At 60.4% G+C, this 21183-nt stretch overlaps 1 protein-coding gene across 2 annotated transcripts in view; it reads left to right on the top strand.

The window, feature by feature from the left end:
- Positions 1-21073, top strand: part of UNC5A (unc-5 netrin receptor A) — a 60202-nt gene extending 39129 nt beyond the window's left edge. The window contains exons 2-16 of one of the 2 annotated variants that reach the window (XM_088023668.1): positions 5920-6141; positions 11177-11320; positions 11583-11686; positions 11833-12013; positions 12680-12847; positions 13401-13565; positions 14573-14761; positions 14867-15169; positions 17867-17954; positions 18203-18371; positions 18515-18748; positions 18908-19057; positions 19139-19303; positions 19977-20155; positions 20395-21073. In XM_088023668.1, the coding sequence (XP_087879794.1) occupies positions 5920-6141; positions 11177-11320; positions 11583-11686; positions 11833-12013; positions 12680-12847; positions 13401-13565; positions 14573-14761; positions 14867-15169; positions 17867-17954; positions 18203-18371; positions 18515-18748; positions 18908-19057; positions 19139-19303; positions 19977-20155; positions 20395-20560 (2627 nt within the window). In that variant the 3' untranslated portion in view covers positions 20561-21073. The remainder of the gene's footprint in view (positions 1-5919; positions 6142-11176; positions 11321-11582; positions 11687-11832; positions 12014-12679; positions 12848-13400; positions 13566-14572; positions 14762-14866; positions 15170-17866; positions 17955-18202; positions 18372-18514; positions 18749-18907; positions 19058-19138; positions 19304-19976; positions 20156-20394) is intronic. The other variant, XM_028102742.1, reaches the window with a different exon arrangement.
- The last annotated feature ends 110 nt before the right edge of the window (positions 21074-21183 follow it).

Genomic DNA, 21183 nt, shown 5'->3' with positions numbered 1-21183 from the left:
CAGATATGGGCACAGCCCACCGGGACTGAATGAGCATATGGCCTGAATGGGATGGGGGGAGAGCATCCTGAGCAGAAAACCAGGTACTCTTAGCCAGAAGGTGAGGAAGGCCGAGCCTGGCATGCAGTGTGCACAAGGCCTTGAGGAACTGCAGAGTCAAGGTGCCATCCCGCTGGGCACACTTGGAGGGAGGCCCTAGAGGCAAGGCCTAGGCAGCTCAGGCCCTGGACCAACAGGGCCTCCGTTGCCAGGTGAAGGGCATGGGGCATTAGCCTGAGGCACTCTCTTCTCTCTCCCCCGGGCCTATGAAGCCAGGACGCCCAGGCCCCATGGGGACCTACCAAATGCCAATCTCCGGGCAGGCAGTCTGGGAACATACGTGCCCAGGGGTCAGGGGGCTCAAAGCTGAGTGAACGGGCAGGAAAAGTTCAGGCTGGAGAAAGAGATAGCCGCCAGGGCCCCGGCTCCCTCCTCCACCCCATTTCCAATCCAGAATATTTCTCAAGAGCAAAGCAGGGACTTGTGGCTCTGACCACCAGGACTGCTAGGGGCTGTGCTGGGGAAGCAGCACTCACATCTCCCCACGCAATGAGGCCAGATGACACCCTGCCCCCACCCCTCCTACCCCACTCCCAGGGACTCAGTCTTTGCTCAGAAAATACGAGTTCATTAATAGCTTGATTAATCACACCTCATATTTTCATGGTGCTTTTAAAAATAAAACACTTGAAAGCACTTTCACACCCACCCTGGGCCTCGGAGTTACACGGGCAGGTCTTATCATCCCAGGCTGCAAGTGAGAAAGAGGGGCTCAGCCTTTGTGGAGCAGCAGGGCAGCAGCGCGTGGCCATGCAGGAGCCCGCTGCCTGCCTACAGCTCAGCCTGCAGGCCTCTCTGCACAACCCCTGGCTCTCCATGCAGGATAAGAGTGAAGTGGCCACCCTTGGCAGATCTGCTGAAATTCAGGGGAGAAGAAGGGGTAGTCATTCAGCCACTCAACAAACACTCCATCAGCATCCTGGGCTTCCGCCCCAAGCAAATACAACAGTGTGCAAACTATTCTGAATGTACCCTGGAGGGAGGCTCTGGGGACAGGGGTGGGCACTGGGGCAAGTGACAGAGAGTGTGGATCCAGGAAGGCAACCCAGAGGAAGTGGCACATTTGCTGAAACTTGAAGGCTGGGTGAGAGTTCCCAGATGGACCTCACGGGGCAGGTCTGCCATGGGGTCCACTCCATCGGATGCTCCCCCATCCACCTCCCCACTGCCCCTCCTGCCTCCCCCGACCTGTTCATGCAGGAAGACCTCATCATTCCCTTCTTGCACACAGCTCTCCAGAGGCTCCCATTGCCATTGCAATAAAATCCCAACTCCTTACTGGGCCCTAAAGACCCCAGGTCAGGCCCCTGCTCCCTGTCTCCCATGAGTCTCCCTGCCTCCCCTGCACTTTGGCCATGCTGACCTCCTCGTGGGCCTCACACATGCCTGGCTGCTCTCCGCCGGGTAACCTCTGCTGCTCGCTTTCCCGGACACCCTCTTGCATTGGCTCTGGCATTCAGGGCTCTGCTCAGGCATCGCCTCTGCAGAGAGATCTGCCCCGAGCCCTTCTCCCCTCCAGAGCCCTTGCAGCCACACCCTTTCGGAAATAGCACCCCTTTTATCTGAGTCCTAAGCCTCAGTAACATCTGGAATTCTCGATTTTGTTTTGTTTCTCCAGCTTGGAGAGCAGGGACTGTGTTTGTCTTGCTCACTGTATCCCAGAACAGGTCTGGTACCCCAGAAGTATTTGTTGATTGAATGAATGAATACATTTCAGGTCATGGGAGCACTGTGGGAGGCGAGGGAGTCTGTCCCAGGCTCAGCTCTGGCCAAGCCCCCACCTGCCTGCACGTGCACAAAGATGAACCTATGTGGTCTGCCAGGCCCTTCTCCCTCGTTGTTCATTGTGCAGGAGATGCTGGAGACGGCGACTGCTTGGAAGGTTGCTCCCACCCTTAATAGGGTATCCAGAGCAGGGACGTCAGCGGGAGCTGACAGCTCTCCCGAGACAGCTGGGAGCCAGCTGGCCAGCCCCAGGGCTTACTGGAAGTGGGGTTCATGCTTCGGGGCCTGAGCTGCATGCAGGTGACCAAGAGCCCATTGGGGATCTGCCAGTAAGTGAAAGAGGTTTTCTAACCGATCTCCAGCTGGAACACGTCCTCTGCAAGTGGGAGAGCCAGGCAGTGTGGTCGGTGGACCCTGTGCCGGGCAGCCTTCTGCTGCCCCCGGGAGTCCGTCCGGTAGAGCAGTCCTTCCAGGTGCCTTGCCTCGGCGGCCCCGAGGGGCAGCAGCAACAGGCAGCCCACTCCCAGGCCCCAGTTGCTAACGGTGGCACCAGGCAGCCTTGAGCTGAGCAGCAGCGACCAGGGAGGGATAGGCTGGCTGAAGACAGAGGCCTTAGCTGCCCACTTGTTTCTCCTGTGTAAGAGCTACAGCACCCGTGAGGCCAGGCCCTGGGTGCAGAGGGGGCAAAACGATATGTGCTGTTTCCTGGGAGAGTGAGGAGGGGGGGCCGCTCTTTCCAGAGGACGGGGCAGTAGAGCTGGGCCCTGAGGAGAAGGTAGAGAAGTGCTGGCGGGGGGTGGGTGTTGGAGACACAAGACCATGGGCAGAGACCTAGAGGTGGTGGGGGTGGTGCCTGGGAGGGATCAGTAGGTGTTTCTGCGCAGGAAGGCTAGAGAGCTGTCTGTGCCAGAACGGAAGACTCGGGGATGCCAGCCAAAAGCCCTTGGCCCCATCCTGAAACACCCATGGGAGTCAGGCACACAGTAGAAAGTAGAAGAGGCAGGCCTGGGGTAGGGCAACAGGGAATGGTGGGGTCTGTGGCAAACTAGAGAGCTTGTGCCTTGTGGGAAGGATCACCCATCATTGGGCCCTGAGCATGCACTGCTTGGTGTTATCTTTTTTTTTAGACAAGTACAGGATTCATGTCAAAGAGAAAGATGCTCACTCTAGCGGCCTGTGCTACGGAGGGGGAGAGACCTGCGGCTCATGCTCCACCTTAGTTCAGACAAGAGGCCTAAGTGGGACAGTGAGGGGTCAGGCAGATCACAGGTGCTGACCACAGGGTGGAGCACAAGGCGGGCTCCAGGGCCAGAGGAGGGGAAGCCAGCTCTGGCCACCCAGGAAGCTTCCAGTAGCTCCAAGAGGACATCCAGCGGGGCCTGAATTTACCCCTACCCGTGGCCTTAGAGTGTCCTTGGTAGAGGGCATAGCTGCAGCCTGGAGGGTGCCCCCTGGGTCCACCCGGTAAATGCCTCCCCTCAGGGTGAGGAGGGGAGGCCGCACCAGCATGGCGTGACGGAGGCCCTGGAGAAGTGAGCTATGTCCCTTATTGGTCACAGTACATTTATTTTTCATTAGCAGTTAAATGCAGACATGAGGGATTGCGCTGGGTTCAGCGGGCAGCTGATGTGAGCAGTGCTCAGTGCCGCGATCAATAGGGAGGCTAGAGGGCCACTCACTGTCCGCATCCCCGGCCGGGACCCCTGCCCGCCCAGCCCCGAGCCAGCAGGCAGGCACTGGCCATTGCATCGAGCCTCCGCAAGGTGAGGCGCAGGGAAGCCCGGAGCCTGCCACTAAGGGGTCCCATCCCCCGCTGGAGCCGCTGACCCCTGCCCCCCAGCCCCCTCCAGGCCCCACTCAGTGGTCAAGCTTGGCCCTCCTCTGGGCAGCTCTGGGGTCTGTGGAGATGGCATGTCTAGAGAGGCCCCTGGGCCTGCCGGCTCCCCATTCCAGGCCCACACGCAGGAGCCCACGCTCCCGTTCATGGTCCAAATCTTAGGAGGGCTGAGCCTGTCCCAGCCCCGCCCTAGCTGAGTGACAGTGAAGAGCAAGTGTAATCACAAACGTCATGACACTTTGTGAGTCCAGGGTCTGAGCCAGGGGGTCTGAGGGCCGTGACTTCCCCCGGGAGCTGGGTTTCCATCTCTAAGATGTCTAGGTGTCTCCTCCTCTCTGCCTGCACCCCCACCCTCCTCAGCCTCAAACAGACCCCAGGGGGCACTGGCAGAGCCCCGGAGGTGTATCCGAGGGGGCAGGATGGAGAAAAGGGAGCTTTGTTGTCCCAGCTGCAAGTGTGGTTCCTGGGCAGGCTGGCCTTTTGTCTTGGAGCTGAAGGAAAGTGCACGGGCCGCCTCCAAAGAGAGTTCACGAGAGGAAGAGACAAGCCGGGGAGAGGCCATGGTGGGAGGTATGGGGGGGTGATGGCCCTCCTGCAGATGCTGTCTGGCTGAGTCAGAAGTGCCCTCCACCTCCCCGTGTCCCTCCCACACAAGGGCATGACTCCCCACCCCCATCCTGAGGGCAACGCATCGGTGGCTCTGTGCCTCAGCTTCCTCATCAGCCCTCAACCACGAAGACATTGCTATGAAGGCTGCTGAGCTGAGGGAGAGGAACCCTTTTGCCATCAGAAATGCAAAACCACTAGGCCCTGGCAGCAGCCGGCATGGGCTGACCACGCACAGTGCCTTATCTCTTCCTCACAATGGCCCGAAGAGTGGGGTGCTCCCTCCGGCAGGTGGGGAGATGGGTTCGGGGTGGGGTTGTGTGCCTGAAGTCACACCAGGTTTCAGCGTCTCAGCTGGCATTCCCAGGACACCTGCAGGACCAGGCACAGATCCCCTCCCCAAAATCGCAATCTTGGGGTGGAGAGGGCAGACTCCCACCTTGGGAAGAGAGGCCCTGTGCAAACGGCAGAGAAAGGGCAGTGTGGATGCCCTCCGTGCAGAGAGGGAGCCAGGCCTTCTTGGGTTAGAAGCCCTCTGTGGGTTTTGGACTGCCCCCCAAAAATGGTAGACGGTAGAAAACCCAAGAGGCCGACCATGTGAGGCCCCTCCAGACTCTCCCGAGGGGCAGACAGATGACAGAATGGCTAATTCACCCAAGGTCACCGCTAGCAAGGCGCAGCATTGGTCTCTGAAGCCCAGGTTCTTCCCTCTCTACACCCAGAGGCCACTGTTGATTGGAAGAGTGTGTTGTGGGGGAAATCATGGTGGCCCTGAGGGAAGCCAGGCTGTTGGGGGCTTGTTTGGTGGGCAACTGGCCGGAGGCTGAGGGTAGCCCCCTCCATCCTCCCACTCCCTCCCAACTCACCCTTCTCCACCCTCCCAGGGGTCCTGCCGGTGCAACAGACCGTCAGACTGCTGTGGGGGCTTACCTCCGCCAAAGCCTCAGAGCCAATTACCTGTGTCATTAGCAACAAATGACTTGTGGGATGGTTGTGGTTTTCAGTTAAAATTAGAAGGAAGCCCATAGTCAGGTCTCCTTGAAGGGGCAAGACCTGGCCTACGTCCCTCAGGCTCCCAGACATGGTCTCCTGGCCCCCACCCGCCCCTCCTCTGGGCCTCTCCCGTAGCACTGCCACCAGCACCCCCTTGTTCCCCCTCGCAGCTGCCCCCTCACCTCCTTCATCCGCATGCTATTTTTCTGAGCACCTCCTACTTCCGGGGGCCAGGAATGCAGATGAACCCAGAATGGCCCCAGAGACAGCCTGGCATGGGAGGAAGGGACCCTGCCCACCTGCCCTGCTGGGGTCCTCTCCTTCCTTCCAGCATTCTCTGGACCTCCTGGGGCAGTGGGCTGCCTCCCCAGGTCCCTGAACTTCTACCTGAGTAACAGTGAGCCCTAACTGCCGCTGTCTGTGGAGGACCCCTGAAGTGCTGGGACTCCCACCCTTGTCTCATTTCACCTCTCCATAGTCTTCAGAGGTGGGTGGGTTCCCCCCATTTTACAGAGGGGACACTGAGGCTCAGGCCTAGATTTGCTGGGCTGCTTTACCACGGCCCAACCCCAGCCTCTGAATGAGCACGTAGCCCCCAAGGGCCCTGAAAGCCTGGCCGAGGCCCCGGCTCACCTTCCCGCTTTGCCCCCCCGCTGCAGGTGCCCAGCAGAGTGCCACAGTGGCCAACCCGGTACCTGGCACCAACCCAGACCTGCTTCCCCACTTCCTGGTGGAGCCCGAGGATGTGTACATCGTCAAGAACAAACCGGTGCTGCTGGTGTGCAAGGCCATGCCTGCCACGCAGATCTTCTTCAAGTGCAACGGGGAGTGGGTACGCCAGGTGGACCACGTGATAGAGCGCAGCACGGACGACAGCAGTGGTGAGGCCAGGCTGGACGGCCAGGCAGGGCCAGATGAAGGGGAAACGAGTGTCGGCCCCAGGGAAAACGGAGGCCCGGAGAGGGGCTTGCAGTTACCTCTGGCTGCACACATGGGAGCAGGAGGCCGGGATGTCGCCAGCCCCGTGCCCACCGCCCAGCTCCCCAGAAGAGGCAGGACTCCCACACCTGGGACCCCCTGTATATACACCGAGGCCTTCCCCAGGAGGCCCCACCCTCACCAGACCTCACCACTTGGTGGGGGTGTGAGGGAAAAGGAAGCCCCCTACAAGTGCAGAGACCTGGGCAGCACGGTGGCCTCTCCGTGAGTCCTGCGGGCTATGGCAGCAGGAGGAAAGCAGGACTGAGGCTCCTCAGGGGAGGTGGCGTGGAAACGAAGCGGTTATGAGAGCCGGTCAGAGAGAGGAGAGGGGACCGGCATTCCAGGAAAGGGGCTGGGCGTGAGCAAAGGCTTGGAGTCAGAGGCGAACATGCTGGTCAGGGTCAGCAAGGGAGGGTATGAGGTGTGCACAGGCAACGGTGGTGCCATCTGGAAGACTCCCCCGTCGGGCTCTGGAGCGCGGCCACAGGCCCATGGGATTTCAAACTGCCGAGTGGCATGGCTAGAGCTATGGGTGACACTTGGGGTCCATGTGGGTGAGGGGACTGATGGAAGGGGCAGACCCAGTGACACTGAGGAGAAGGAGGCAGTGAGACTGAGCTGAGACGCGGAGGGAGGGGTTCCAGGGACAGCAGGCGGACTCAGAAAGTGCCCTTTCCGTGGGACGCCCCATTCTCTGCCCCTCCCCTGGCCTTAGGCAGCAGGTGGGCAATGGGGATATGAGCAGAGAGCCCTTGCTTGGGTCCCAGCACTCCCCAAGAGCAGGCCTCTCTTCCTCCTCACTAGCTGGACCCAGTTAAGTTTACTTCCTTTCCCTTCACCTTGGCACTCTGTGATGCCCCCACACATGAGGAGCCCTCAGGTTGAGTCCCGAGACACACAGCACACACCCGTGGGGGCACGGCCACCAGTGTGAGGCCTGAGCTGTGGTACGACGAGGACAGGCTGGCCGTGCCCAGGAAAATTCATGCTGTCAAGGCAGGCGAGGGACCTCAGACCCAGAGGGCTGGCCCAAGCCGCCAGGCAGGAGGGTCTGGGTAGCCCAGGAAAGATTCCAGAGGAGGAGTAATTTCCAAGTGGGAGTCTTAAAACCTCCTGGACCGAGCATTTCGCAGGCCGAAGGGCCAGAAGATGCAAATGCAGGAGTGGCGGGCCAGCCTGCCGAGACCCGGGTATGGGCAGAAGGGGCCCCTGGGGGGCAGGCAGCGGGACATAGGGTTGCGACCACACCAGAACCTTGGAGAGTTGGTGCTGGGCAGAGGGGGACTGGAGGAAGGGGCCCTGCCTGGGAGAACTTGGAAGCTCTCACAATAACCGGGACGTGAGCAAAGGTAGCCGTGAGTTGAGGCAGCAGGTGACTTCGTCTTCAGAACCAGCCTGTTGTGTTACAGATGGCTCTGACTCATCCAGGGCCCCAAAAGGGTTCCAACCAAACATTCAGGTCCCTGGAAGTCACACCTGACTCTCCTCTAGCAGAGTCAGCAGGGGCTGGGCTCGTTCCCGCCAAGCGCCAGGCTCCCCAGTTCGTGACCCTGCCCAGGCCCCTGAGCCCTGCAGTGCCCTGGCCTACGCACGGCTGCTCCCTGCAGCTTCTTTCTTGCAGTGCTCAGAGGTTCACTCTGTGCCAGGCCTAGGTTAGCCCCCAAGATGATCCCCCACCTTCGGAGCCCACCTTCAGACCCCAGCAGAGGTACCGGAAGCCTCCCTGCCCCTGCTACTTGAGGGCCTGGTGGGAGTGTCTGCCTCCCCTGCCCTGGGCCTCGGTTTCCTCATCTGCAAAATAGGGGTGAGGAGGGTCCCCTTGCAGGTTGGTGGGGGAAGCCATGAGATCTTATACACCCCATGTGAGCCCGGTTCCAGGCCTTTCCTCACTTCCCAGCCCACACCCAGGGCCCAGCACCACTTTGGGGCATGACAAGAGCCCCCACTGCTGTGACAGAGCCCCCAGGAAGAGGACAGGTGAGGAGAAGGAAGCTCTAGTCAGACACCTGCCTTCCCGCATCATTGAGGGCCTGTCTGGAACTTCTTAGAAGGCTCTAGGCCAGTCTCCTGCTGCTCCCAGCCTCCCTTTCCAGGCTTCCCCACACACGCCTCCTTCCAGGCTTCCCCTCCACACTGCCATCAGGAGGTCTGGAATCCAAGGCTTGGCTGAGCCATACATGAGAGCCACCACCCCACACTCCCCAACAGACTCTTCTGGCCTTGCTCCCTTCAAACCAGGCAGAGAGCAGAGCTCATGGGGACAAATCCCTCCCATAATCACTGCGGCCCTTTCCTGCCCCGAGCATACAAACTCAAGCCTCCCATGGCCAGCACATCTGACTTTGTATTGATCTTGTTGATCTCTCAACCCAAAGCCATTGAGTGCTTCGAGAAGAGATAGGCTTCCCTTGCTCACGAACAGATGGCACTGCAGTGGGCAGTGGCGCCATGTGGAAACTCAGACCGAAGACCCTGACGCAGAAACATTCTGTTGTCAGGCAGGTATGGGAAGTCCTAGGCTAGCACAGACCTGCAGCCCCGCCCATTCCTGTGTGGCTGGCTGGGTGGACACCCCCGGAGACAGCATCCCTGGCTTCCCCTCACTTGTCCCCATTCCCCATCCAGAAGGCCAGGAGGAGGGACCAAAGCCTGAAAACCCTCACACCCAAACCTGCTGATGCTATAAAAGTCCAAAATTTGTGAGACCAAGCCTTGGAGTCCCACCTGGGATTGTAATTCATTGTGTGTTAAACAAACTGGTTATTAGAAGCAGATTGGTGAGAAAGTGAGAACCTAAGCCCCACCTTGACCTCAGATACCCACTCTCCACCCCACTAACCCTCCACCTCCCCAGAATACTCGGCCCACCCACACTGGCACCTCCCCATGTGCCCACAGCATTTACACACCCACTTGCACCCCACACACTCCGGGGCCAGCAGGGACCCTGCCTCCTTCCTCCCCTGGCATCTGCTCAGTGACCTGCAGGGAGGAAGGCACTGTCTTCACGTCAAGGACCAGCAGGGCAGGGTCTGGGTCTCCGTCTGGGTCCATCACCCTCCTGGAGCATGTGGGCCTCAAGGGCGCTGCCTGGATCTGGGACATCATGGACAAACTTGGCCCTCATTCATGGCAGCCGGAAGGAGATGAGGGGGTGGCAGTGGCAGGACAGAGAGGGGAGGAGATGGGGAGAAAGAAATAGGAGTGCTTAAATTTAGTGCTGTTCTCCCCAGACTGAGTTGCCTGAGCTCCCACCACCACCACGGGGGATGCAACCGTCCATCCATCCATAGACCTGTCCACTCCGGAAAAGTACTAAGTTCAGAATGTTCTGAAAGTCTCTTTACCACTAGCCCCAGAGGCTTAGAGCAGGAGGGCCCTCCACCACCCCCAAGTGTATGAAAGGCTCCTTCTCAGTTGCCCCGAGACTCCATATGCTTGACAGGTAGCTGGAGCCCAGGCCCTTCTCCTGTGTACAGACCCTGTGAGGGACCCTCGGTTCTCAACCCTCACCCTACCCCCAGAGAATGCACACATTCTTCACCCTCGCGAAAAGGGGCGGCAGGCAGTGCCCAGAACAGAGGGAGCTCAGCCATGAGGACCTCGGTCGGAGGTGGACACCGCGCCCCCACCGCCAAGTCTCCTGTGAGACCTCACCGGGGGCAGGGACCAGGGAGAAAAATCTGGGCACCCAGGGTGGGAGCTGGAGAGAGTCATGAGGAGGAGCCCGGGCGGGGGTCGGGGAAGACACGTTTCGGAAGTTGAGAGGGAAAGCAGCCTCCTGGCCTGCCTGCTCAGCTGGGCCGCTGTTCCTCCCGCAGTGCAGCCCTAATTGAATTTCTCCGTTAACAATGGAAACACATTGGTTGCCCGGCCTCACTCCCTTTTTCTGATAAGCCGATGACCCGAGGGAAATTGGGGTCAGCAGAAGGAGAAATTGGAAACAGTCTTTTCTCACTGCTGGGGACACTGGTTTTGGCCAAGGGCCAGGGGACCGGAAGAGGGCTGGTATCTCCCCTTCTGGGTCCTCCACCAGGGGGATCTTGGCGCCCCATTTTCTGGGTCCAGGTATGGCAGAGGGTAGGAGGGCTCAGTCTGTCCCTGAGAGGGGTCCCTTCAGCCCAGCCCAGTCAGGGTAGAGAGGGTCCCAGATACCCATCACCAGCCAGCTTCACCTCTGCAGACTGCCCCCCCATGCCCCCACCCCCCACCGTTTCTCCAGTGAAATGGGCAGGGTGAACCCTGAACACACTCTGGATTCAGACAACCCTGAAGCAGCTACAGCAAGTCTCCGTCTCTCTAAGCCTCTGTTTCCTTATCCATAGAGTGAGAACAATACCATCCAAGGGAGTAGATTGAAGAAAATAAGCCAGCATGTGGGAAACCCTGGCTAAGCCCCAGGGGTCTATTATCATACTACATAATCGCAGTAATTATATTGTTAATAGCTGTTATTATATTATCACATGTCAGAATCTACCTGCTAACCCCCAGGGAGGCGAACCAGATCCTTCCTCACCTTTTTTTAACCACAAAGTCCCCAGAGCTCTCCTAGCTGCCCCACCCCTTCTGCCTTGGGTCCTTGAAGACCAGCCCCTGTAGCCCAGAACTCCTCTCTGCTGTAGTCTCTGAAACAACAGGAAGCCCATTTAGAGACATTTCTGTGGCTCCAGGGAGACAGGCGTTGGGTAACAAAGTATAATGAATGGAAGTGCTAAGGACTGGCTCCTGGCCTTCAGGAGATCTAAATGGAGCACCCCGCAGCAGGGCTCCCCCAGAGTTCCTTCCAGGCTGAGGGTTGCCCTCGGGGTCCACTCTCCTTCTGAGCAGAGAGTAGCCGTGGTGGTGGAGGGACTCCCTCACATCTGGGCGGCAACAACCGTGTGAGACTTGGCACAACCAGGACCCTGGCTACCCACCCCTCCTGCCCCCCAGGGCTGCCCGCCATGGAGGTCCGCATCAACGTCTCGAGGCAGCAGGTGGAGAAGGTGTTCGGGCTGGAGGAGTACTGGTGCCAGTGTGTGGCGTGGAGCTCCTCAGGCACCACCAAGAGTCAGAAGGCCTACATCCGCATTGCCTGTGAGTCCAGGGCTTGGCCCTTGGTCAGGGGTGGACGGAGGGTATCACCAGGGGTAAGGGTCTGGTCAAAAAACCTCAGATCCTGCCTTGATGGGTGGAGAAAATGCCTCTGCACACTGCCCAGCCACCCCCATGTCCCCCTAGTCACTTGGCACTTTCTCCTGCCATGTGCCACGGCCCCTGCGGGACCAGGGGCCAGGGCCAGCCAGGCTGAGCCGGCAAGAAACACTCAGGCTGGAGGACACTCTTGCCCTTCTCCCAGATTTGCGCAAGAACTTCGAGCAGGAGCCGCTGGCCAAGGAGGTGTCGCTGGAGCAGGGCATCGTGCTGCCCTGCCGCCCACCAGAGGGCATCCCCCCGGCTGAGGTGAGAGGGGCTCTGGTGCCCGCTCCACAGGTGGGTAGGGCGCCCAGGTCTCGGGTCCTGCCTGCCCTGACACCCCCAGGGGCTACTCTCGCTCCAGGTAGGGCCAGCACGGGCGGGCAGTGCAGTGGCATGGCTCCCTCCCCCAGGTGGAGTGGCTCCGGAACGAGGACCTGGTGGACCCGTCCCTGGACCCCAATGTGTACATCACAAGGGAGCACAGCCTGGTGGTGCGGCAGGCCCGCCTGGCCGACACGGCCAACTACACCTGCGTGGCCAAGAACATCGTAGCGCGTCGCCGCAGCACCTCAGCTGCTGTCATCGTCTACGGTGGGCCCCAGTGCTGGTGGGGCAGAGGGGCTCCCAGGCACAGGGAGATGGGGCGACGATGTGTGGGTGGCTCCCCATGGAGCCAGGGCCCGGTGGACCAGGCTGTGGCCTCGCTGGGAAGGCCAGGGAGAGGGCTTGAGGGGTGTGTCTGGGCAGAGGTGTGGGACAGGGTGGCAGTCCTCTGTGGCAGACTAGCCCTTGGGTTACCTATGGGCCAGGGACATAGTCCAGATGGAGATGAGGGCACAGGACGGGAGTCTAGGGAAGGTGGAAGATCACAGCCCATGCTCCTGTGTCCCAGGTGTGGGAAGTTGAGTGTTCCAGGCACCCCAGGAGCAGGCAGAGGGGGTGGGTGCAGCAGTTGCCCTCATGAAAGACTGGGGTCCGGGCCGGAGGAGCACGGGAGCTGCAGCTAGGGCTGGCTGCCCGGAGCGCTTGCAGAGCCTGCTGGGAGAGCCCGGAGCGCTTGCAGAGCCTGCTGGGAGAAGGGGCTGTGGAGCGGGTACTGCCAGGCCCTGGGGGCTCCCCTCCAGGGTTTCTCTACCAGCACAGCCACAGCCCGCCCCTTTCCAGCTCACAGCCCCTCTGCCTCCCGCCCTGGCCCCTGGGCCAGCGTGTCTGAGGAAGCCCCCGCTCCCTGACCCCAGTCCTTCTCTGTCCGGCCAGTGAACGGTGGGTGGTCGACGTGGACCGAGTGGTCCGTCTGCAGCGCCAGCTGTGGGCGCGGCTGGCAGAAACGGAGCCGGAGCTGCACCAACCCGGCGCCTCTCAACGGGGGTGCCTTCTGTGAGGGGCAGAATGTCCAGAAAACAGCCTGCGCCACCCTGTGCCCAGGTACCAGCGGCCGCTGCCTCCCGCATCGCTCCTCACCACGCCATCTCCGTGCCCTGGCTCCATTGTGCCCACCAGCCTGCCCCCCATGGCTCCATCCCACCCGCCCCCACGCAAGGCCAGGCTCAGTCCAAGGCTGGGATGGGGTTTAGTGTGATTGGAAACAGGGCTTGGTCTGTGTCCAGGCTAGGCCTTGGCAGAGGTACTGAGTCACAGAGTCTCAGGTACAGACAGTGTGGGGCAGGGGCAGGGCACCGCCTGAGGCTGCAGAACCACCTATGCCTGAATCACAGGGTCAGCGTGGAACCAAGTTCCCTTGCTGCCCCAGGGCCAGGACAGCCCGGTAGTGTGGATAGAGCAAAGCAGGCCCGGCATCATCGTGCCTCCCGTCATTAGCATGCGTCATTCGGACCAGTGGACACCAGAGGGTGTGCTCCTTACCACAGCATTGCACCTAGGTCTGGATGCCCAGCAGGGCCGTGCTGGCAAACTGCCGAGGCTGCTGCCCGGGCTGACCGCACCACCTCCTCTCTGTTCCTGTCTGTCTCTCGTCTAGTGGATGGCAGCTGGAGCCCATGGAGCAAGTGGTCGGCCTGTGGGCTCGACTGCACCCACTGGCGGAGTCGTGAGTGTTCTGACCCAGCACCCCGCAATGGAGGCGAGGAGTGCCAGGGCACTGACCTGGATACCCGAAACTGTACCAGTGACCTCTGTGTGCACAGTGAGTCTGCTCTGCCCCAGGAGTCCTCTTGATTTTGCCAGGATTGGCCCTGACCAGCCCCAGGGACCAGTCCCCTGCCACAGGCTGTACCCACTCCAAAGTTTAGGACCCTCGGGAACTCCCCATCCCTTACATACCCACACATGTGCCCGTGTATACCCCAATACCTCCCCCACCTCTCCTGAAACATGCATACATGTGAACCTCTCCCATGTACCCCAGGTTCCTGGATTCCACTCCTTTCTTGCAGTTTCACCTCCACGCGGTCCCCCAAGTGCACACACAAGTCCTATGGGGACACCGGGCTTGTGAGGCCTGTTAATTACAAGGCCATAACTAACAATTAAAGATCTCTGTTGGATTTTTTTTCTCTAGAACACACCCTCCCCCATTCTTTCAATTAAAAACCTAATTATCTGTGTCAATTCCTTTCTGATGGACATTTCTTCCATTATGCAGAGCCCTTCTTAAATCAATATAGCTTCCTCCAGGCAGTCAATCACCCCCTCCCCAGCCCGGCCTCAGGCCTGGGGAGGCAGACAAGGAGAAAAGCCCTGGCACCCCTCCTTCTGGCCCAGGGACGTGGCTATGAATCAGATTAGCGGACACCCCCCCAGTAAGTAGAGCCCCTACTTTGGGGATCCCAGGAGCTTCCGCCAGCCCCAGCTGCCCTGGGCCCCAGAAGAGTAGGTTCAGCCTAGCAGCCCACTAGGGCTGTCTGGGGAAGCGTCTGTCTCCCTCCTCCTCCATCCTTCAGTAGCAGCAACCTCAGACTGAATGAGCAGTGAGAGATGTGATTTGCCCAGAGTGACACAGCAAGGTGGTGGCAGATGCAGGTTTGAGATGCACACATGCTGACTCCATGCTCCCTGCCACCAGCATCCGCAGCCCCGCTAGTGCTGATGCCCAAGGAGTGAGCGCCTCATCCTCCTGGGGTGTAGACCGCTGACCTCTCCTTCCCGGCCTCCTGCACCCTGCCCCTCCCAAGGCCGCGCTCTTTCCCGCAGCTGCTTCCGGGCCCGAGGACGTGGCCCTCTACGTGGGCCTCATTGCTGTGGCTGTGTGCCTTCTCCTGCTGCTGCTCGTCCTCATCCTCGTTTATTGCCGCAAGAAGGAAGGGCTAGACTCAGACGTGGCCGACTCGTCCATCCTCACCTCAGGCTTCCAGCCCGTCAGCATCAAACCCAGCAAAGCAGGTGGGGTGCCCCCTTGCTCCCAGCATTCCTGCCGGGCCCCCACACCAAGAGCTGCCCAACAGGTCACGTCCGTGCCACCCCCTGAGTCTGTCTTTACCCTTGCAGACAATCCCCATCTGCTCACCATCCAGCCAGACCTCAGCACCACCACCACCACCTGCCAGGGCAGTCTGTGTCCCCGGCAGGACGGGCCAAGCCCCAAGTTCCAGCTCGCCAATGGGCACCTGCTCAGCCCGCTGGGTGGTGGGCGCCACACGCTGCACCACAGCTCGCCCACCTCTGAGGCCGAGGACTTCGTCTCCCGCCTCTCTACCCAGAACTACTTCCGCTCCCTGCCCCGCGGCACCAGCAACATGACCTATGGGACCTTCAACTTCCTCGGGGGCCGGCTGATGATCCCTAATACAGGTGGGAAGGACCCCAGAGTGCCCCGGGGAGCTCTAAGAGGCAGAACTAGCCTTTGTGTCCCTCCTAGAGGAGGATGGGACAGCTCTGATGTTTTTCCTGGGCTGCTCAGACTCACCCCAAGTGCTGAGCCAGACCAGCAAGGAAAGGGGAGAGTTTTGGAGAGAATCCAGTCTTGGCTGGCAGTGGGGCCAGCACTGAGGCCATGGCCAGAGTGTCTCCCTTCTGTTACCTAAGGGCACAGGACTACTGTCCATTCATTTACACAGTCAGCCAGTCTGTGTGTGCCGGACTCTGTGTTGGGCCCTGGGCCCAGAGGTAGGACAGGTACCAGCCCCAAGGAGCCGGCAAACTAGTGGAGAGGTGGCAGAGGACAAATGCCTGGCCAGGGGGCCGCTCCACCCACCACCTCACGGAAACCCTCTGACAGGGTCCGTGATAGGGAACCCACAGACCCTTTCCATAGTCAACTTTTGAGGAAGCACGGCAGCCTCTGACGTCCCCACCCTGAAAGTCTCTATTCCCTCAGCTCCGATGACCCCACATGCCCCTGAGTTTCTTACCCCTCTCCAGCTGCTCTGGCGCCTGTGCCCTAACTGTAGGTGTTCCTCAGCGCTCCCTCCTGGCACCCTCTCGCAGAGCAATCTCGCCTACTCCGTGGCTTTAATCGCCATGTCTGTGCAGATCACTCCCACTCCTCCATCCCCAGCCACATTTCTCCCGGGCGACGGAATCATACACCCAGCTGCCTCCTGGGCAGCTCCATCTGGATGTCTCACAGCACCTCAGATTCCTGGTGCCTAAAACAGCACTGTCTCCCACCCTCCCCCAGAACCTCCTGCTTCCTGGCTTTCCCCACCTCAGGGACAACGGAGTCAAGTTGCTCAAGCCAGAAACTGGAGGTCACCTTGGCCTCCTCCTCTTTTTCAGTTGCCCCCCTCACCTCCACAACAGCTTTCGTCAGGCACACACCAGTCCTGTCATTCTTCCTCCGCAAATGCTCCTGGTTCTTCTCTGCCTCACTGCCTTTTCTGGCTCAGGCCACCATACCTACCTCTCATCTGGTTCAAGGCATCACCCACTCCCCAGTGAAGCCAGACTTAATCATGTCCCTCCCCTTCTTGAGCCCTTTTCTGGGCTCCCCAATGCCCCCCACACAGCCCACGTGACAAGACCACAATGACCTGTCTGTCCCTTGCAGGCCAACTACAGTGGCCTTTACCCCCCATGCACTCTTTTCCTGCCCATGGCCGTCACGGTGGACTCTCGGCACTCCAAACACCATGCTGCCCTTCGCACACACGGGTCCCTCTGCCCCCATTCACTGACTCATCTGCTACTTCTCATTCAGGTCTTGGCCTGGCTGCTCTCCCTCTCTGTGCCTCATGTCCCCCTCACGGGGCTGCTTGGATGATGTGAGATGGTCCGTGTCGAGCTCTTAGGAAGGGGCAGGCGCACAGTGGGTGCCCAGAGACCATCAGCCTTTCGGGCCCCCGCTGTCCCCCAGCACCCTTTGCTACCAACCACTTGTCTCTCTGCCCATCGGGCTGAGTGCCTCAGGAGAGCAGGGCCCCTGGTTTTCCCTCACTGCGCTGAGTACTGGACCTGAGCACCCACCGAAAGTATAGCCCCGCCACGGAGAGCTGTCACACACGGATCTCTGCAGCCAGTACCGGGAGGCGACACAGAGCTGACGGAGGGAGGGTAGCTGTAAATATGCCATCAGTGGCTTCCCTCTCCTGGCCTTCAGTTTCAGGGCAGTGGTGATATTCCAACCAGCCCACCTCAGAGCTCACTCTGGAGCATAAATGTAAGCTTTTGGATTTGGTGGGATAAAGTCATCGAATTCCTTCCCCTCCCGTCACGTGCCTCTGAGGTCCCTCTGATGTAGGTGCCCCTGTCCTAAAAGAGCAGCAAGGTGGAGCAGGACCACTCCTTGCCGTCCCCCGAGGGGCTCTGCAGCCCCTGTCCCACTGCCTCTCCCTGAAACCACTCCTCACTGAGCAGTCACTTCTGATGCTGCCCTACAAGACGCTGGGACAGAGCCGAATCCGCCAGACAAGAGGACATGTGTGCAATGGCTCCCAAACCAGGGAGGGCTACCAAAGCCAGCAAGGTTGTTAAAGGCCGGCCCTACTTGCAGGGGCCACTACCAAATGAGGAGCAAAGTCATGGTGGCTGAGAATGGCTATCCCCAAAGATGGCCAGGGCCAATGGGGAGGAGGAAAGCTTGAGCAGAGCAGGGGGGGCAGGGCACTCAGGCAGGGGTGTGCTCAAGAGAGGGGCTGAGGAAGCTACTGGAAAGGCAGTTGGGGCCAGAGGTGAAGGGCCTTAAGTGCCAGGCCAGGGAGCTAGACCTTATGCTGGAGGCAGGGAAGGTTTGAAGCAGGGTGTGCCCTGGCCCCACCCAGTGCCTTTTGGGTGATAGGTCAGCTAGGTACAGCATACCTGGCACCTTTTGTTCCAGAGTTTTCTATGCTGAGGATAACTAGGCATGCTTTTCCCACCTGAGTTTCCTTAGCCTCTCTTGGGGTCACTAGGACTCTGTTTCATGTGGGTAGATGGACAGCCTGGCAGTCCCTATGGCACCTCTGTCCCCTAGTCCAGGCTGGCACTGCTCAGTCCTCAGAGGGAGGCTCCTGGGTGTTTGGTGTCTTTGCAGCCCTGGTAAACCCCAGCCCTCCTCCCACTTTGTCACAGGGATCAGCCTCCTCATCCCCCCAGATGCCATACCCCGAGGAAAGATCTACGAGATCTACCTCACGCTGCACAAGCCAGAGGACGTGAGGTGTGGGCGCGGGCCCTGTTGCTGGGGCTGGGCGGGTCCTGCCCTCTGCCTTTAGTCACCATGACACTCCCTACCCATCCACTGTCAGACTTGGTCTGGCACAGCCCTAAGGAGGGCAGGGAAGAACTGCCCATAAGCTGCACCCAGCCCTGAGGCCCCAACCGTGGGGTGCCACTGCCCTGCCCCAGCCAACTCTCAGGACAGCCCACTGACGCCTTTCCCTCCCCACCCATATTTCCCCACTTGAGGTTGCCCCTAGCCGGCTGTCAGACCCTGCTGAGTCCCATCGTTAGCTGCGGGCCCCCTGGAGTCCTGCTCACCCGGCCAGTCATTCTCGTCATGGACCACTGTGGGGAGCCCTGCCCGGAGAGCTGGAGCCTGCGCCTCAAAAAGCAGTCATGTGAGGGCAGCTGGGAGGTGAGCAGGAATGGCCCTGAGCCCACCCACCTGAGCACAGAGGGGTTCCGAGTGGAGCCGGGGCTTCCCACCTGGCCCCGGAGCCACCCTGTCCGCAGGCTGGGCTGCTCCTCAGAGCTGACCCATCAGGCCGTTGCCCGCAGGATGTGCTGCACCTGGGCGAGGAGGCCCCGTGCCACCTCTACTACTGCCAGCTGGAGGCCGGCGCCTGCTATGTCTTCACTGAGCAGCTGGGCCGCTTTGCCCTGGTGGGAGAAGCCCTCAGCGTGACCGCAACCAAGCGCCTCAAGCTGCTTCTGTTTGCCCCCGTGGCCTGCACCTCCCTCGAGTACAACATCCGAGTCTACTGCCTACACGACACCCACGACGCACTCAAGGTACCGCTGCGCACCCCCCCCACCCCCGCCCCCGCCACGGGGAGGCCGCACCACCACTGGCACTGAGGGCTGACCACCCCTTTCCTTCTGGGAGGGGGCGGCCGTGGGGAAGGGGGCTCCAGGCCCCAGGCTCAGCTGGCCACCTGGGCTGTGCTGCAGGAGGTGGTACAGCTGGAGAAGCAGCTGGGGGGACAGCTGATCCAGGAGCCTCGAGTCCTGCACTTCAAGGACAGTTACCACAACCTGCGCTTGTCCATCCACGATGTGCCCAGCTCCCTGTGGAAGAGCAAGCTCCTCGTCAGCTACCAGGTGAGGGTGCTCAGGGTGCCTGGAGTGGGCACAGCCAAGGCCAGGCACACCTGACAGAGCCTCTCTGCCCAACCCCCTCAGGAGATCCCCTTTTATCATATCTGGAATGGCACGCAGCAGTTCTTGCACTGCACCTTCACCTTGGAGCGCGTCAGCCCCAGCACCAGTGACCTGGCCTGCAAGGTGTGGGTGTGGCAGGTGGAAGGCGATGGGCAGAGCTTCAATATCAACTTCAACATCACCAAGGTGGGCAGAAGGGGTCATCAGCACTGCAGAAATGTGCCTCCCTCCTACCCAGCACACACTGGGCCTATCCTGCCACCAAGCCCACCTCCTCCTAGAAACTGCTTAGCAGCTTCCTCCAAGTCTCCGTGGAGAGAGGTGCAGATGCAAACAGACAGATGCAGACAGATGCAATCGCAATCTGACGGGGTGGAGATCGAAGAGGATGTGAGAGCAGCAGGTGGGAGAGACAGAGCCTGGGGGCCCTGGAGTTTCTAGGAGGAGGAACTCTGCACAATGCCTTGAAGGCTGAGTAAAGAGACAGACAGTAATGAGGGAAAGGGGGCTTCTGGCAGTGGGAACTGAGTGGGGAGGACAAAGAGGAGCACAGTGAGTTCAGAGTGGTCAGTAGGGGCGACTTGGGGAGGGGTGATGGCGAGAGAGGAGGAGAATGAGGTTAGACAGCTCCTCTGCTCACTGGCTGTGTGACTTTGGGCAGGTCACCATACCTCTGAGCCTTGAGACCTTCTAAGCTCTAGTGAACAGGGTTCTGGCATACCAGGGGTGCCCAGGAAATAGTGCCCATGCTCCCCCCATGCTCTGAGGTGGTTTGGGTGCTCCCCCAGCAGGAGGTGGCAGTGGACCTGGGCCATAAAAGTTCTAACAGGCACTTCCCTTCCCCCGCCCCCACCTCCAGGACACAAGATTTGCTGAGCTGCTGGCTCTGGAGAGTGAAGGGGGGGTCCCAGCCCTAGTGGGCCCCAGTGCCTTCAAGATCCCCTTCCTCATTCGGCAGAAGATCATTACCAGCCTCGACCCGCCCTGTAGCCGGGGTGCCGACTGGCGGACTCTGGCCCAGAAACTCCACCTGGACAGGTGGGTGGGAGATGGGCAGGGAGGGGCTGCAAAGGCCTGCTACAGTCCGTCCCGGTGGGGGAGGATGGGTGGGGTGGATAGGAAGCTCGATGGGGCTTGCACCCCACCCACCAGCAGCCAGGGTGTCCGGTGCACTTGGCCAAGGGGAGGTCCTGCCCTTGGGTGCACTGAGAGGCAGAAGGGTGCAGCCTGGGGTGAGGCAGGGCTGCTGACTGGCTCCTGTCCCCTCCCTTCCACAGCCATCTCAGCTTCTTTGCCTCCAAGCCCAGCCCCACAGCCATGATTCTCAACCTGTGGGAGGCGCGGCACTTCCCCAATGGCAACCTCAGCCAGCTGGCTGCAGCAGTAGCCGGACTGGGCCAGCCAGACGCTGGCCTCTTCACGGTGTCAGAGGCGGAGTGCTGAGGCCGGCCAGGCCTACAACGCCTACACTCTCACCAGCTTTGGCACCCACCAGGGACGGGCAGAAGCCAGATGGGGCCCTTCCCGCACACTCGGGGAGCTGTGTGGACAGGCCCCCTCCTGGTACACACTGTCCCTTAACACTGGCCCTTCAGACCCTGCCCACACTTCTGCCCCACTGAGGCCTGCCTGGCCAGGCTGGCACTGCCACCTGCTCTGACCTTGCCCCAGCCTCTGGGGCCCTGGGTGGACAGTGCCTAGAGCCCAAGCCAGGCCCAGCCCATCTGTGTGTGTGTATGTGCGTGTGATGCTACCTCTCCTCCTGCCCCCGGCCAGGAGGCCGCATGCACACGGGCATGCACGCACACACTGGGCTTGGGACATGGCCCCCAGAGCTCCTGCCCGAGCTGGGCCTTATGCAAACATTTCTGTGCCTGCCAGGTAGGGGCACATCTGAGGGGCCTGGCTGGACAAGGGGTGGCCCCTGGATTCAGGCACACGACCACCACACGGGCACGTGCCCATGCATGTCTCGTGTGCTCATCTCACAAACTCCGCCCCCCCACCCACCACACACACACACACACACACACACACACACACACACACACACACACACACACACA

The sequence above is a fragment of the Eumetopias jubatus genome, unplaced genomic scaffold (genome assembly GCF_037043125.1).
Source record: "Eumetopias jubatus isolate StellerSeaLion01/CBP00866 unplaced genomic scaffold, mEumJub1_p1.0 scaffold_5, whole genome shotgun sequence".
Classification (NCBI taxonomy): domain Eukaryota; kingdom Metazoa; phylum Chordata; class Mammalia; order Carnivora; family Otariidae; genus Eumetopias; species Eumetopias jubatus.
This window is presented reverse-complemented; position numbering and strand designations above follow the sequence as displayed.